We start from the raw sequence: 15,126 nt of genomic DNA on the forward strand, positions 1-15,126 counted from the left end.
CCATTTGGAACACTAAAAGTTTTAATTTTTTATTTTTTTAAATGCCTTAAAAATCCTTTTTTCTTCTCAGATGATGATAAATTGAATATCAAAGCTTTTGTGTGAAGTTTCTGATGCATGGCTTGTACGATCTACCCAAGAAGCGGGCAGCTCGGAGCACTTTAAAGATGTATCAAGCGATGCATCTCTGTATCTGAATCAACAGAAGCTTACTTAAAAGCAGCATTTTTACTGAGCCGCTTCTTCATTCTCTCTCAGCAATTTTGTACACATGTCAGAGTTTAGAATCTGCCAGGCCGCATATATACTGATGCTTTAATGTTCAAAAACAGAATACATGCCGTGCTTAGCCAGATAGAGCTGGCTGTGTTTTTTTTCCATAAACATTTAGTTTTCAGGCTCTCATTACTCCCCTCGATTTTCTTTGGGAAAGTAGTCTTTGTTCCGAGTGGATTATGAGGAGCAGGCTGTCTGAAATGGGACAGTGGCACATTTTTCATGAATTTCTCACGGATGTTGACACTGATGTGATGACAGATTCAATGAACTGTTGAAAAATCATTATAGGATCCTTTTACAGCGTAGCTCTGGTTAGGCTGGCTTAGCGGAGCGATTTCTACCACTTCCACAATCCTGTTATGTGTCATTAATGTCATTACCTGAAACTTCTCTCCAATAAACTTGTCCTCTGCATAAAAGGCTGGATGATAAAAAGATCTCTATGTTCCAGTCTTTTCATGATATTCATTATATATCTCTATTTAAAAGGATGTTTTTCCTCAATCAGAGGAGCTATCATTTCAATCATATAGCTAACTGGATTCAAAATGTTTAGTGTAATAAGTATGATATAGGAAGTCTAGTAAGAGAAATCATCATTTATTCATCCTCAAGTGGTTCCAAACCTTGAGTTTCTTTCTTATGTTGAACACACACACACACACACACACACACACACACACACACAAACAAACACACACACAAAGATATTTTGAAGAATTTGAGAGACCAAACAGTTTGTTGTACCCATTGACTTCCATAATATGGTTTTGTTACCCATACTCTTTAAAATATATTTGTTCATCAAAGAAAAAATGAAAACAATATATGTTTGGAACTACTTGAGGGTAAATAAATTAACATAATCTCCTTCGGCACTGTTCACTTATGGAGTACCTCAGGGGTCCCTTCTGGGGCTTATCTTATTTTCTCTGTATATGCTCCCCTTGGGTTCAATCATGAGGAAATATAATATTTCATATCATTGTTATGCTGATGATGTTCAGATCTACATTCCTCTTAGCTCTGATCACTCTTATTCCGATATTTTTAATTGCTTTGAAGATATTAAGGGCTGGACTGGCAGAAACTTTCTACAACTAAATGAGAGCAAAACTGAGATTGTTGTCTTTGGACCCCCTGGTGCTGTTTCGGATATCAATATTAATCTAGAATATATGTCATCAAACATTTATCCTTTTGCTAAAACCTTAGGTGTGATATTTGACACTGATCTGAATTTTGAAAAACAGATAAGTGCGGTGGTGAAGAGCAGCTTTTTTCAACTAAGGCAAATGGGCAAATTAAAATCTATGCTCTCGTTTAAGGATTTATTTGTATTCCTTGGCATTTGGATGAAATGTATGTTTGTGTTTGTAAAATGTGTTTTTGTATGGATTGTGTTTTGAGTCATTTCTTTTTATTCTCTTAATCTCTATATTTACTTTGCCATACACTAGCTGTTTTAGGGTGTGCTACTGTATATAAATAAACCTTGACCTAATAATCAAGACTAACACATAAAGGAAATCATTTTGATTTATACGCACCAATATAACAATAGACAAAGCCAAATATTGAATATAATATATTATATATTGAGCAATATATTATTAATATTGTAAAGTTGGGTCGATTTTTTTTTAGACTTTACAGAAATAGTAGATAACAACACAAAGATGTAGGACAGATTGCAAGACGTCATCAAAATTATTTTGAAAAAAATGTGTGCGCATGCATATTTGTGTGTGTGTGTGTGTGTGTGTGTGTATATATATGTGTGTGTTTGTGTGTGTGTGAGATACAGTATGCCTGTATTTGATTTATCATCCAGGTCTTTTTGCACATGATGACATTTTTGGAAATCTCATGTTCACCACCCAAGACCTGGCGAGGTTGCAAGGTTTTCTCTTTTTATCCTGATGTTGTAATCCACTCAGCCATGCTTACGCCGAGTCTTTGATGTACAGTGCACACGCTGACTTTAGTAGGACAAAAGAAATCAAGATAGGCACCCTGGGATTATTGCTTGCCACAGATCGAAACTGAGAAACGTGCATGTCAGAAATAACATCCTCCTCCAGAGAAGCTCTTAATGCCCCCTTCTTTAAGCTGTAAACCCTGCGCGTGCATGTGTGTGCGTGTGTGTGTGTGTGTGTGTGTGTGTTTGTGTTTTCTAGCATGGAAACGAGTATCTCTGGCAACAGGGTTATTAGGATCGGCTCAAAGACCAATTATACATCCAAATCTGTTGCACTTTCTAACAAGCAATGCACATGACCCAGTGATGTACACACTCACATTGGAATCTGAAAACTAGGTTTTTTGTGTTTTTCAAGTAATTAACTTGGTGGAACTGCACTCTTTGGTCAGTCAGCCCTTTGGACACTTTCCCGCATCACTTTTGGCAGCACCATTAGTGGTCACCACATCACCTGTCAGTTAGCCTGGGCTTTAGAAGGACAGCTGGAGAGGCTGGTGTAAGATGAACATATGCGCCCTGAGCTCTCCAATAAATCAATAACAGGACATGTGAGACAGCGGAAGGGAGGGGCCACCACAGGCCATGACTGAGATTTGAGCCTATCCTTTACAGTCAAAGGAAATGCAATCTGTCTGCGTTTGCTCTATCCATCATCCCTCTCCTTTTGCACTGCCAAAAACCTGTGTATTTTAGCAGAAATAAATTAGAATATAATGATTGCACTCACGCGGTGCATGTGTGTGGATCACTTTGGGTTCACTGTTGTTGCGTGATTGATTGCTTTCATAGCAGTTGTAGTTCCACCTGGGGTGGTAGTTGTGTTATTTTTTAAATAGGAACCATTTATAGGCGAGTGAAAAGCAGATGCGTCATGATGCGGTGCTCTGCTAGCAATCAGAGTGCAGAGTGGTCTCTACCTACATCCTATAGGTTAGGAAAAACATGAATAATGCCATCAAATACAACCCTGAATGCTGTAATTACAGTTAGCACTTTTATTGTGCCTCAGGAAAGGTGCCAGTTTATTGAGTTGAAAATAATGGGAATTTATCAGTTCTACCTGGAAACTGATGACGCGATGTACGGAGAACTTTGCAACATTTGAATAATGTGCAACAGTCGTGTTCTGCATTCATTTTCCATAGGGAAATTGATTGTTAATGATAACTTACAAACATTTTTGAATGGATATACTGTGAGCTCTAAGGTGTGTTTTTGTGTGTGTGTGTGTGTGTGTGTGTGTGTGTGTGTGTGATTTGTATATATATTATATTATATGAAGGGTAAAATAGGAAAATACTTTACTGAATGCACAGTTGTACGTCTGAATATATACAAATCTTAATTTATAAATAAGATGCATGTGTATATATATGCAGTTGCAATTGATAATATAGAAATGAACATTATAATATATAGATAAGTCTGAATATATAGATACTGAACTGAATATATAAAAGTAAATCATGAATGTAAGTATAGAAGTAAATCTAGAAGAATATATAGAATATAGTTTGAATATATAAACTGTGAATGTATAGATATAATTCTGAATATATAATTGTGAATATATAGTTACAATTCTGACCATATAATTGTTAATCGGAATTTATATAGATGAGTATTGAGTATATTAAGTTATAATTCTGTATAAAATGTATATATAATCAACATCTTTAAATCAGCAGTTCTTTGTTGTTTTTAATTTGATTTATTGAAGTGTTTCTTTGGACTGTAGTTCTTTCTCTCATCAAAGACATTGTGTCTTTGTCTTCTTATCAGATTTTCAAACACTTTGTAACAAACTGTTTAACCAAGACTTTTAAAGATCCGTGTGGGAAATAAATAAATGGAAAAAGAAAAACCTTCTAGAACCAATGGCACTGAAAAAGTGGGGGAAATGTAAGTTTTGTGTTTTAATAAACTCTCAGAAGCCGTCATCATTTTTTCAGCTCTCTCGGATTTTTAGTGTATGTATGTGCACAACCAAGCAACAGATTCCAGTTATGCATGTATGCGGGAAAATTGAAACATGGACTTTAGTGTTGAATGGTTTTGTAGCATGCCATTAACAGAGTGCAGCGGAATATTAATGTGCTGTAGTTATGGCACTTGAGGAGCTTAGCGGACACGTTAAAGGTCACAAGGGCTTTGTCCACGAGCCCATCAACATTCTTACACAATAATGACCTTTAACAGCTTCCACAGCTCCACAACTCTCTAAGGTTCAGCCTCAATGTGGGTCGTAGGAACTCATAGTTTTTTCAGTAACACAGCGGCTTAATGTTTTATTAGCCCCGGAGTGGATCAATAGCATGAGACTTCCCGCCTGGCCAAGTGCCATCATTTGGATAGCAGTATCTTAAATTTACCCCAAAAAGGTTAAGGCCCTACACTACGGCCTATTAAAGATGCAGAGTCGTTAAAATTGAAAATGTCTTAAGTGTGCTCTTCCATTTTTTCACTTGATATCAAGAGCGGTCAAAATGTAATATAAGCTAGTTGTTCGGTCTTGCTCAGATTCACAGTTGAAGCAGCACAGTATCTCTCCTCTCCTCACCTTTGACTTTTGTCTCTCAGTCTCAGAGCTAGATGTTGACCATAGGGTACATGGATACTGTCTTCCAGGCTGAAGAATAATGGATCCTGAGCTGTGGAGAGTGATGTTAAGAGAGACTGGGGATGTTAGCCAGTTGTGGTGTTGTGTGTACACTATGTGTGTGTCTCAGTCCCATATGTGCGCCTGTTTTCAGTAGCAGCGGGGCTTGAAGAGACTTTAATGAAAGTGGACTGAGAGGCACGGCAAAAAGGAATAGGGTATCCTAAGAAAGAGCTCTTAAACATCTCCCGGGATTGGGATAAAACAAACCAGTGGAGGAGCAAACAAACAGGAAAAAAGTGTGTGGGAGAGATGGTACACTCGTTATATTGCAGGAATATTAAGTCGTATCCAAATTGTGTGGGAAGAAATGTAATGTACTTGTACATGTTCGCACATATATTTTCATCAGTAGCCTACTCTTTTTTTTTTTTTTTTTTTCGTCTTGTTTGAAATATTTCTCAGTAGTTCTGGAGCCTGTAGCGCTAAAACAAGTGCTAACAGAGACTGTAGTGAAATTATTATTTTATTAAATTTTGGGGGAAAAAAGCCTCTTGACTTGTTTCTAGTAGCCTGAATCCATAATGACTCAAATTGTCATGGTAACGGGGAAATTGCAGGAGGTGGAATTGGTGATTTCTTGACTGAGAGCAAAGCATAAGTTTAGAGGAGTGTGCATGCTATTTCGCCTTTGAATTAAACAACCTAGAAAGCTTCAGCCTATTTCAGTAGCGCTGTTTGCTAAGGTTAGGATTGCTGTTACTCTAACCCTCATGTATATATTCAGACCAACAGTGCACTTGCAAATTTTATACAACAATAAAAATAAATGAACATTGAGTAACATACATTTTAGAAACAATATTGATAGTTCTTTTGTTGATCTGCTAACAAAGTTTGGAGAGTTTTGTTAGCAAGACACAGTACTTGCATTTCAGAATATAGCGTTTTTCAACAAATTGATTGAGTAAATAATTCAACGACTCACTCATATAGACAGTCACTTGTTAGTTTCATGAATAAATCAGTGTTTTATGACAGATTTGATTAATTGAATGATTCACTCAAAAAGACTATTAAAACTCTTTAAACAATTAAATCAATGTATCATACAGAAAGAGTCATTAAGTCTTTGAAAAATGATGGACATTTCCTAAGTGTGGACCGTCTTATACATTACAACTTGAGTAAATAAAAATTAAAAACACTTTTCTATTATGATTAAAACCGTAACTCCTAAGTTTGTGAGTCTTTTTGAGTGATTCATTAAAAAAAAACAACTCAAACTGCTTTGCATATTTAGAGCTACTGAATGGGCATGATATGATTTCTCAAATTGTGCGTCTTGAGGAAAGTGTGCTTTTGTATTTCAAAGCAATTTAAGAGACCACTTAGCAGTACCTTGTCACCTACAACACTTTCGCATTTAAGAAAAGAGTTTTGCACTGACAAGCACCACTCAGGTTTTTTTTTTTTTTTTTTAAATCTAACTGTTATTTAAATAAGTGAGCTGGGTGTATTTTTAATCCATTTAACTTCTTACAAAACATCAAACTCATGCTCTTTTTTTTTAATTCTGTCACTTTGCATATTTATAAGGTTAGCTTTAGGACCAGCGTTTTATAATATATTGGGCTGTTTAATACAGTAATGTAACCAAAATCAATGCACTGGACTTGCAAAGCACTATTACTGTTCTTTAAGTTGCACAGGCTCAGTCAGAAAGCTTTTGATTAAATCAGACTGTAAATATAATTATTTTTCTTGACTTCACTACTTCACCACTATATATGTATATGAATATAGACATCACTTCCTGTGCATTCCAGACAGGCTCTGTGCAGCATGAGATGGGGCTAATCCTTCATGGAGCAGGTGTCCCTTTAGTGTTTGTGACTTGGACACGTTCCTAGGAATTTGGTAGGAATGCACAAGCTGACCAATTAGCTGACGTTAGCTGGAGGGCTGTGTTCCCAGAGTAACTTACGTTTCTTCCTCTTTGCATGACCATACTTTGACATAATCTTTACATTCTTTCTCCATCTGTGTGTTTCTCTTTTTAACTCTCTACTTGTGTAGTGTAATTCACCTGGTCAGCTCCCGAGCGTAGAAGGAACGGACGTTTGTGTTGTTTTCTTGAACTGAGACCCGAGAGCGGATTCGGCAAACTTGGCTCACACCATAGGACTTGTAGCTGGGAACTGGGGGCAGCCAAAACCATTTCACAGTCTAAACTGAACCAAATCACATCATATGGTGAAGAATAGCTACCACCACCAAGCAGAAACTTCCTCATTTGTGCCCCTCCCCTCCTCTGCAGAATCGACTGAAGACCCGTCCAGTGCTGGCGTGATGGCCGGAGCCATTCTGGGAAGCTTCTTGGCCTTCATTTTGGTCAGCGCGTTGGTTACTGTGTTAGTGATGCGAAGTCGCCGCCATCAGCATAGATATTCGGGCGATGGTGAGCAAGGCACTTATGGCAACAAAACCCGTCTTTTTGGAGGCAAGAAGGCAAACAAGAACGGCGCGGGGGCCAGCAATAATGGGCCAATCTACACATACCGCGAAAGCGAGCCAGGTGCCCTGACGGAGAAATGCAACGACTTTCCCCACATTACCGGAAGCACGCCAAGCGCCCATGACATTCTGCTGAGCGGCGAGATGAATGAGGCCAAGCGCAGGAAGTTCGACGCACTGAACGACAGCCTGGAGGATGAAGAAGAGGACGAGAGGTACGACCGCTTTAGCGGACTGCCGCCCAGCTATCAAATCCATGGGCACGAAGACGAGTGCACACCTTACCTGGACGACGACATGGAATCCCAGCGAGACGGGTCAATAATTTCCCGGACTGCAATTTACGTCTAGAGGAAGCAGATAATAAACCTGACTAGTATTTACTTGACCTTTTAGAATAAAAAGACTGAAACAGAGGAGCGGAAGCAGAATGGTTAATGTCACATCTGTGGACGAAAGCATTATCAAACCGAAAACACAAATTAATGCTGCTTTCCTCACGATGCGTTCTTTGAATGCATAATACAGACTATAAATAAGAGTGATTTTGTTGTTGTGTAACTGTAACTTCCTGTTAACGCCCATTCTAGCCAGAATCCATCTTTCCGTGGTGCGTTCACTCCCGTGAGCACAATACTCAAGTAGGTTCTTTGAAGTGGAAAGAAAGCCTTGTGATTACCCATACAGGATTGACAATGCTACGTCGCATGAGTGTCACAGCAAGCTGTGACCTAGAAGCTAAGGCCGTTGTCTCCAGGTTGCATATTCCAGGATTCTTTTATCAAATCCCGGGAATGTCGTCTTTGAGAACAGCTGGATGTTTTGTTGGTGAAACAGAAAACAGGCAACGCAGTGCTTACTCCAGCATCTGGGTCATTCATCTGCTACAGCGATCAACTCCAGCTGTGAACGCTTTAAACTTTCCCTCACCATTTTTTAGCTCTCGTTCATTAATCGGAGGTCTTGTTAGGCTAAAGAAATTTTCTGAATGACTCGAGGGGTTCTAGGCAGAGGCGTAATAGTGTTTTAGTTTTTTCCCTCTCCATACTCTCCTGTCAACCTCTGCAGAACGATCTGTTCCGGGCCATGTTTATTTCAGAAGAGTGTTGTGCATTAGCCGTGTGTGTTTTGGGCTGATGCATGTTTTTTTCTAAACACCCGATTAATCCAGTTATATCAAACCCATTGAATGCAACATCTGAAAACTGCAAACGCGAGCACGACTAGCATCAGAACGAATCCTTCCAGGAGGAAATAGGCTCGGAGTCTGTAACTGTGTTGTCTTTTAACTTCACTAAAACAGATTAAGGAGATTAATGCACATCGTAGATTGGCGGCAAAGGCTGGGACTGCAAGTGACGTGCCTTTGAGTGTGAGATTATATGGACGGTCGGAGCGCTTGACGGACCTGGGAGAGTTAAGCCAGGCGGCATATGCTGCCCAGTTCAACGTCCACAACGATGTTGAAACGATGCCAGCTGTAAAAAAAGGTCAAGGGGCGACACGCTCTCACCGTATGTTCGCCAGCGAGATTAGGTCACTCGCTTTACTGAGCGGGTCAACAGCTTGTTTTGAAGCTTCGTGCATAAGCCAAATTTTTTGGGACTACAAAAAATACATTTTGGACAATTACATGTGTGTAACAATGTGCGTCCAGATGTGGATTCATTAGTCTCTGGGTTGTCAGCAAGTGCGTGCTTTGCATAATGTTGTGCTGCTTGTATGGATGCTTCGGCAGTGCTTTGAATTACTTGAGCTGTGACTCATTCATCCTTGGTTTCACAGCATCGAGCCTTCAGTGGAGGGAGGTTAGAGTGACAATGACAAAGGAGCAACACACTCACCGATGTGACGCTACCCAGACAGAACTCCATATCCAGCAAAGCAGATATAGCATGAGTAATTTGGAGATTATACTATCTGGACCCAGTGACTGTAAAGGCAGTAGTTACTCTAGTGTGTTCAACCACACTGCAGACTTGCAAGGGTTTATCCCCACTCCCTAAAGCGCTTCAAGTTGCATCACTGCACTGAAAAATAAGGATGGGAAAGCTACTTTTCTGAGAGCTGCTAAGGCCTTGAAATATTCAAGGTAATAACGACGACAAACTGAAGGAAACGGGGAACTTATGAATAATGTGTTGTTATTAACTTCACCTGTTTAGTCTGAATTTGGAGTCAATGTCAGGCAGAATCATGTGTTCAGAGAGGCCTGTGATGTATTGTGAGATACTGAACTCTTGACATGAGAATGCTGAAAGAGCAATGTAGCCAATCAAGTTTTCAAAACTCTTAGTGTTAGTGTTTTAATAGAATCTTTTGTTGAAATTTTCTGAATGTTTTTATAGAATATTAGTATTAAGAGTTATATAGTGATGCCATGTTGTCATTTGCACAATCCCAAGGCTACATAAAGATTAATATTTGAAATAATTGAGCAAAATTGTGGGGGAAAATAATATGTCTGGGTCACATTATACTGCATAATTTAAGGAAATAATTAAGGAACTTAAATATTTTGCATAAAAAAATAAAGCCTTGTTTTTAGGATCTTATGTTTTATTGTAAATTGTGTGGATTTAAATTTACAGTATCCTTTTGTTACTTATACAGAAAAACAATTCCATTTAAAATAGGGAAAATATATATACATTACTTTTAAAAATACATTACAGTAATGACGGTTTAGGGAATCATCTGTTTAACTGTCAAGAAAATAAAGCCATATTTCAAAAAGGGCCCCATTTACTTTATATAATATAATTTTGCAGATTTTGATTTTTGGAGTAAAATATGACCTGGACTTCACCTTGATACCATAGAAGTTAATATACGATAGAAGAGAAAGAGATCCTTAATTTCTTTGTAAGTGGGCAAACTTACAAAATCAGCAGGGGGTCAGATAAATATGTTCCCCACTGTATTCACATGTTCTCAATATTATGAAACAATAAAGTTTGTTTTCATAGGTTGATGTAAGTGCCTTCTGGGATGTGTTTTAGGGTTGGAAGCTCGCCACAATTCATGCAATGTTGAAATCCTATATATTGTAAATTAATGCCAGACTTAACAACTGCAGTCAATCAACGATATTAAAAAAAGACGAAAACAAGACCGGCTGAGCAATGCAAATTGTCCCCACGTGATGTTTCTAAATTGCTCCGCATTATGGTGCAAGTCATTATTAACTCATCAGCTGTGGATGTCATTGAACTGGTTATTCATTCGCTCTGAATGTTGTGTTGTGTTGTCAGGTTGTGAAACTGTGTATGAAAAACAGATTGCTTCTGCCTGGTCTCAAACTGTTTCTTTTGTGTAAAAACTGCAACAGGTTCATATCATATCACGTAACTGCTGTACAACAACACATATTTGTCAAATCTTGTGAGAACAAACTATACTCTCTTCTTTATGTTTAGTTTGTTATATACTATGGATGGAAACCAGTGCTATCCTGTGAGGTCTTGATGGTGTGTATCTTGACGTGACGTGTCCTGTGTGTGAAAGATATATACAGTACAGACCAAAAGTTTGGAAACATTACTATTTTTAATGTTTTTGAAAGAAGTTTCTTCTGCTCATCAAGCCTCCATTTATTTTATCAAAAATACAGAAAAAAATGTATTATTGTGAAATATTATAACAACTTAAAATAATAGTTTTCTATTTGAATATACTTTAAAAAAATAATTTATTCCTGTGATGCAAAGCTGAATTTTCAGCATCATTACTCCAGCCTTCAGTGTCACATGTAACATCAGTCTATCACATGATCATTTAGAAATCATTCTAATATTCTGATTTATTATGAGTGTTGGAAACAGTTCTGCTGTCTAATATATTTGATGAATAAAAGGTTAAAAAGAACTGCATTTATTCAAAATAAAAAAAGTATTCTAATAATATATTTTCTTTACTATCACTTTTTATCAATTTAACACATCCTTGCTGAATAAAAGTATTGATTTTATTAAAAAAAAAAAAGGAAGAAAAAAAATTACTGACCCCAAATTACTGACCAGTAGTGTATATTGTTATTACAAAATATTTATATTTTAAAAACATAGCTTCATTTTTGTTTTTTTTCTTTTTATTCATCAAAGTATCCTAAAAAAGTATCACATGTTCTGAAAAATATTAAGCAGCAGAACTGTTTCCAACTTTGATAATGAATCATCATATTAGAATGATTTCTAAAGGATCATGTGATAATGATCCTAAAAATTCTGCTTTGCATCACAGAAATAAATTATAATTTAAAGTATAATAAATTGAAAAACAATTATTTTAAATTGTGATAATGTATCACAATATTAAATTTTTTTCTGTATTTTTGATCAAATAAATGCAGGCTTGATGAGCAGAAGAAACTTCTTTCAAAAACATTAAAAATAGTAATGTTTCCAAACTTTTGGTCTGTACTGTGTGTGTGTATATATATATATACTGTATATGTATGTATTGTTCATCACGATATCCCGTGAGAGAAAAGTGTTATTTATCAGTGCTGTAAATAACAGATGTAGTGGTCAGTTGTGGCCAACACCAAATATAAAAGCAGATGTAGTACAATAGGCCAGAGTAGACAAGAGAATAACCTCAGCTGCCTTGAGTCTGTGATTTAGACAAACGGGAATCCTGTGCGTTCAGCAGATGTAGCTTCCCGGACGCACACTAGTTAGTATCTGGCACACGGCCTACGATGAAAGTACAGTATGGATTGATGTTCGCACACTAACTTTTTGCACTGACAACTTTTAGCTCTCTCAATCCTCTTCAACATAACACACACTCCCACACCTCAACATGACAAGACATCAACAATAGATAAACACACACACACTCCTCTGTAGCAGACGAATCTCGTGCTCATGTCCTGCTCATATGATGCCTCTGACTCAAAGGAAAGGAATAACACATTACTTTTTGTTTAAAGACAATTGTAGTTTATTTTTATCACATTGTTCTCATGGTCATGAAAAACATGGAAATATAAGGAAATGATCTTATTTTCAGACCTGGAAATTTTAGTCACGTCCTAGAAGTGAATTGGTCAAAACGTGCATAATTTTTTTCTTTGACTGTATGAATTTAAATTAATTAATTAATTCATAATAATAATAATTTTAAATGTATATACAAAACATCAAATAAAAATATATTACTTTAAAATGAACTCAAGTAAAATGTAATTGATTTAATAGTGTAAAGAGTTAATTTTGTAATTATTTGTTATTTTATATTTTGAATTTTTTTTATATTTTATAATATTTAAAATATTTTATATTATATAGTATTATATCAAATAATTCATTATTTTGTCTTGAATGTAAATTTTATATATATATTTTATTTAATCTAAATATTATTTCAATATTTATAATTTAAAGTAAAATATCACTTCAAAATTATAAAAAACTCATTGTGTTAAAGAGTTAACATTTTAGTTATTTTGTAACTTATTTTATATTTTGAATATTTAAAAAATATATATATTTATTATTATTTATTTTTCTTGACTGTAGTGGCATTAATTACATTTTATTTAATCAAACTATCATTTACATGCTAAAATATTTGTTTAAAATATAAAACAAAAATATATAACTTCCAAATTATTCAAGTAAAATGTAAATTCTTTAATAGTGTAAAGTTTATATTTTATTTATATAAAAAATTTTGATTATTTTTTTTCAATCAATATTTTAATTTTTTTTTAAAAATCAATTTAGGTTGTCATATATCATTATTTATTATTATTTTGAATAAATTATTATATATTTTTTTCTTTTGATGTTGGGCTGAAATATGAACCAGGCCATGTTTTTTGTGAGATTCACCCGTACACACTGTGGCCATCCAGGATTTATTATCCGCATTTAAAGGCTACGTGAGGAACTATTACACTGACATACACCAGTATTATCCCGTTTAGTGAAAGACATTATCAAGATTCATGTAAGTCTCCTCCGTTCCTCGCCAGTCATGCGGTTTTATAACCCTGAAAGACTCCTCCAGATGAGGTGAGAACCGCTGGGAGTCTAATCCTCTCTGAAAATGGTGCCACAGCGGGCAAAACTCTGCCAGGTTACAAACCAACGTTTCTGGCATGCAATTACACAGCCTGTCTGCAACCACTACTCTTAATTTTTGACAACAGAAATGGGTTATGGCATCTCCAGTTTGCATCTGCCTCCGGTCTCAAAGCAACTCCCACTAGATGAAATTGCGAGTCCACACGTGTGTTTTCCTGGCCTGTTCCCTCTCATCAGCTACTTGTGAATACTATAAATAAATAAGAGAGCTAGTAAAAGCATCACTAATTGATACACAGCCCTGCATTACCTCCACGCCGTCCTGTTGTTTTGCTGTTTTTTCATTGTTGAAGATATTTAGTCTGTTTTAGAGGAAGAGGATGTTTTAGCATCACAAAGATGTGATCAGCGCTAACAAAAACACTTAAACTTGTGTGGTGTGTTTATTTGGAGCGGAAACAAAAGCGTGTACATCCCAAGTCCCATTATTGTCCTGTCACATTATTTTTGTATACTGGTTGTAATTAAAAACCTGGTGGATTTCTAAGCACTTTGTCTCATGTATCTGTTTGTTGATTTGATGTTTTCTGCATCTTGTGTTGTGTTTTTCCCAGCATCAAATGCAGTAAGTTGTTCTGCCTTCCAGGAGCTCTGGTGATGCAGCAGGACGATGATGCACGGCTTACATAGCTGGTCTCCAACAGAAATTACATTCTGACCCCCGACTGACAAGTGAAACGCAATCCTTGGAAGGATGTTGATGTGTTTTTTTTGTGTAGCAAGGATAGCATGACGGGCGGCTAAACTCTTCGAGCACACATCGTTAAAAGTGGGTCACATGAGAGCAGGATCAGTGGTGAGATGTGCTCCATTAGAGGTCAGATTGAGAGTGAAACGTGCATTATCACTTAGAATTAGTTGAGTAGAAGTTTTAATATGCATTTCGTTTGTTGTTGCTGTCTAATAGAAGCAGTGTTGGGAAGGTTACTTTGGAAATGTAATAGGTTACAGATTACAAGTTACCCTATTTAAAATGTAATAGTAGTGTAACTTTTTTAATTACTTTAATAAAGTAATGTAACTAATTACTTTTGAGTACATTTTGATTACTTTTATAAATTTCTAATGAATGTTAATTTGCAACTGTTAATCATCTTCAACCATTTTACACCATGCAGGTTTAACCTTAACAGTAGAGCTCAATACTGTCAGACTTTCACCATCCTTCATCACTTAAATTAAGATGATCACATTTGAACACATCCACCACACAATCAGACTTTACTTAGAGATTGATCTGAAGTTCAAAGCAGATTTAAAATCAAAAGAAATAGTTTATAGATACTGTTTTTGAAACCAAATCTTTGCATAACTACAGGCATCTAACTGCATCTAACAATGGTTTGGGGAAAAATAGTTAATAAAAAAATAAAAGCATATACATCAACTCAAATACGGTTATCTAATAAGCATGTGTCCTATTTTGTGTACTAAACTCCTGAAACATTGGTGTCTTTCTGAAACACTGCTGTCTCTTTGTATATGATATGATGATAGTTTCTCAAAATAAGTAAAAAATGCTCATGAAGTGACTGTTCTAGAGATTAATTTCCATGAGGGGCGGACTGGGGAAAAAAATAGGCTTGGAAATCTCACACTCATACACCCACAACCCATTCTGAAACATGGACAACCCTATTTTTTTTTTGGAC

At 36.2% G+C, this 15,126-nt stretch overlaps 1 protein-coding gene across 2 annotated transcripts in view; it reads left to right on the top strand.

Annotated features, from left to right (window-relative positions):
* The window catches only part of LOC132103946 (nectin-2-like), a 165,064-nt gene that overhangs the window by 88,865 nt on the left and 61,073 nt on the right, over window positions 1-15,126 (top strand). The window contains exon 7 of one of the 2 annotated variants that reach the window (XM_059509043.1): window positions 7,183-9,574. The exons of the other annotated variant lie outside the window; for it this stretch is intronic. Within the exon in view, the coding sequence (XP_059365026.1) occupies window positions 7,183-7,730 (548 nt within the window). The 3' untranslated portion in view covers window positions 7,731-9,574. Of the gene's footprint in view, window positions 1-7,182; window positions 9,575-15,126 lie in introns of those variants that run through there. 2 annotated transcript variants of the gene reach the window in all.

This window comes from Carassius carassius, chromosome 25, assembly GCF_963082965.1.
Source record: "Carassius carassius chromosome 25, fCarCar2.1, whole genome shotgun sequence".
Lineage (NCBI taxonomy): Eukaryota > Metazoa > Chordata > Actinopteri > Cypriniformes > Cyprinidae > Carassius > Carassius carassius.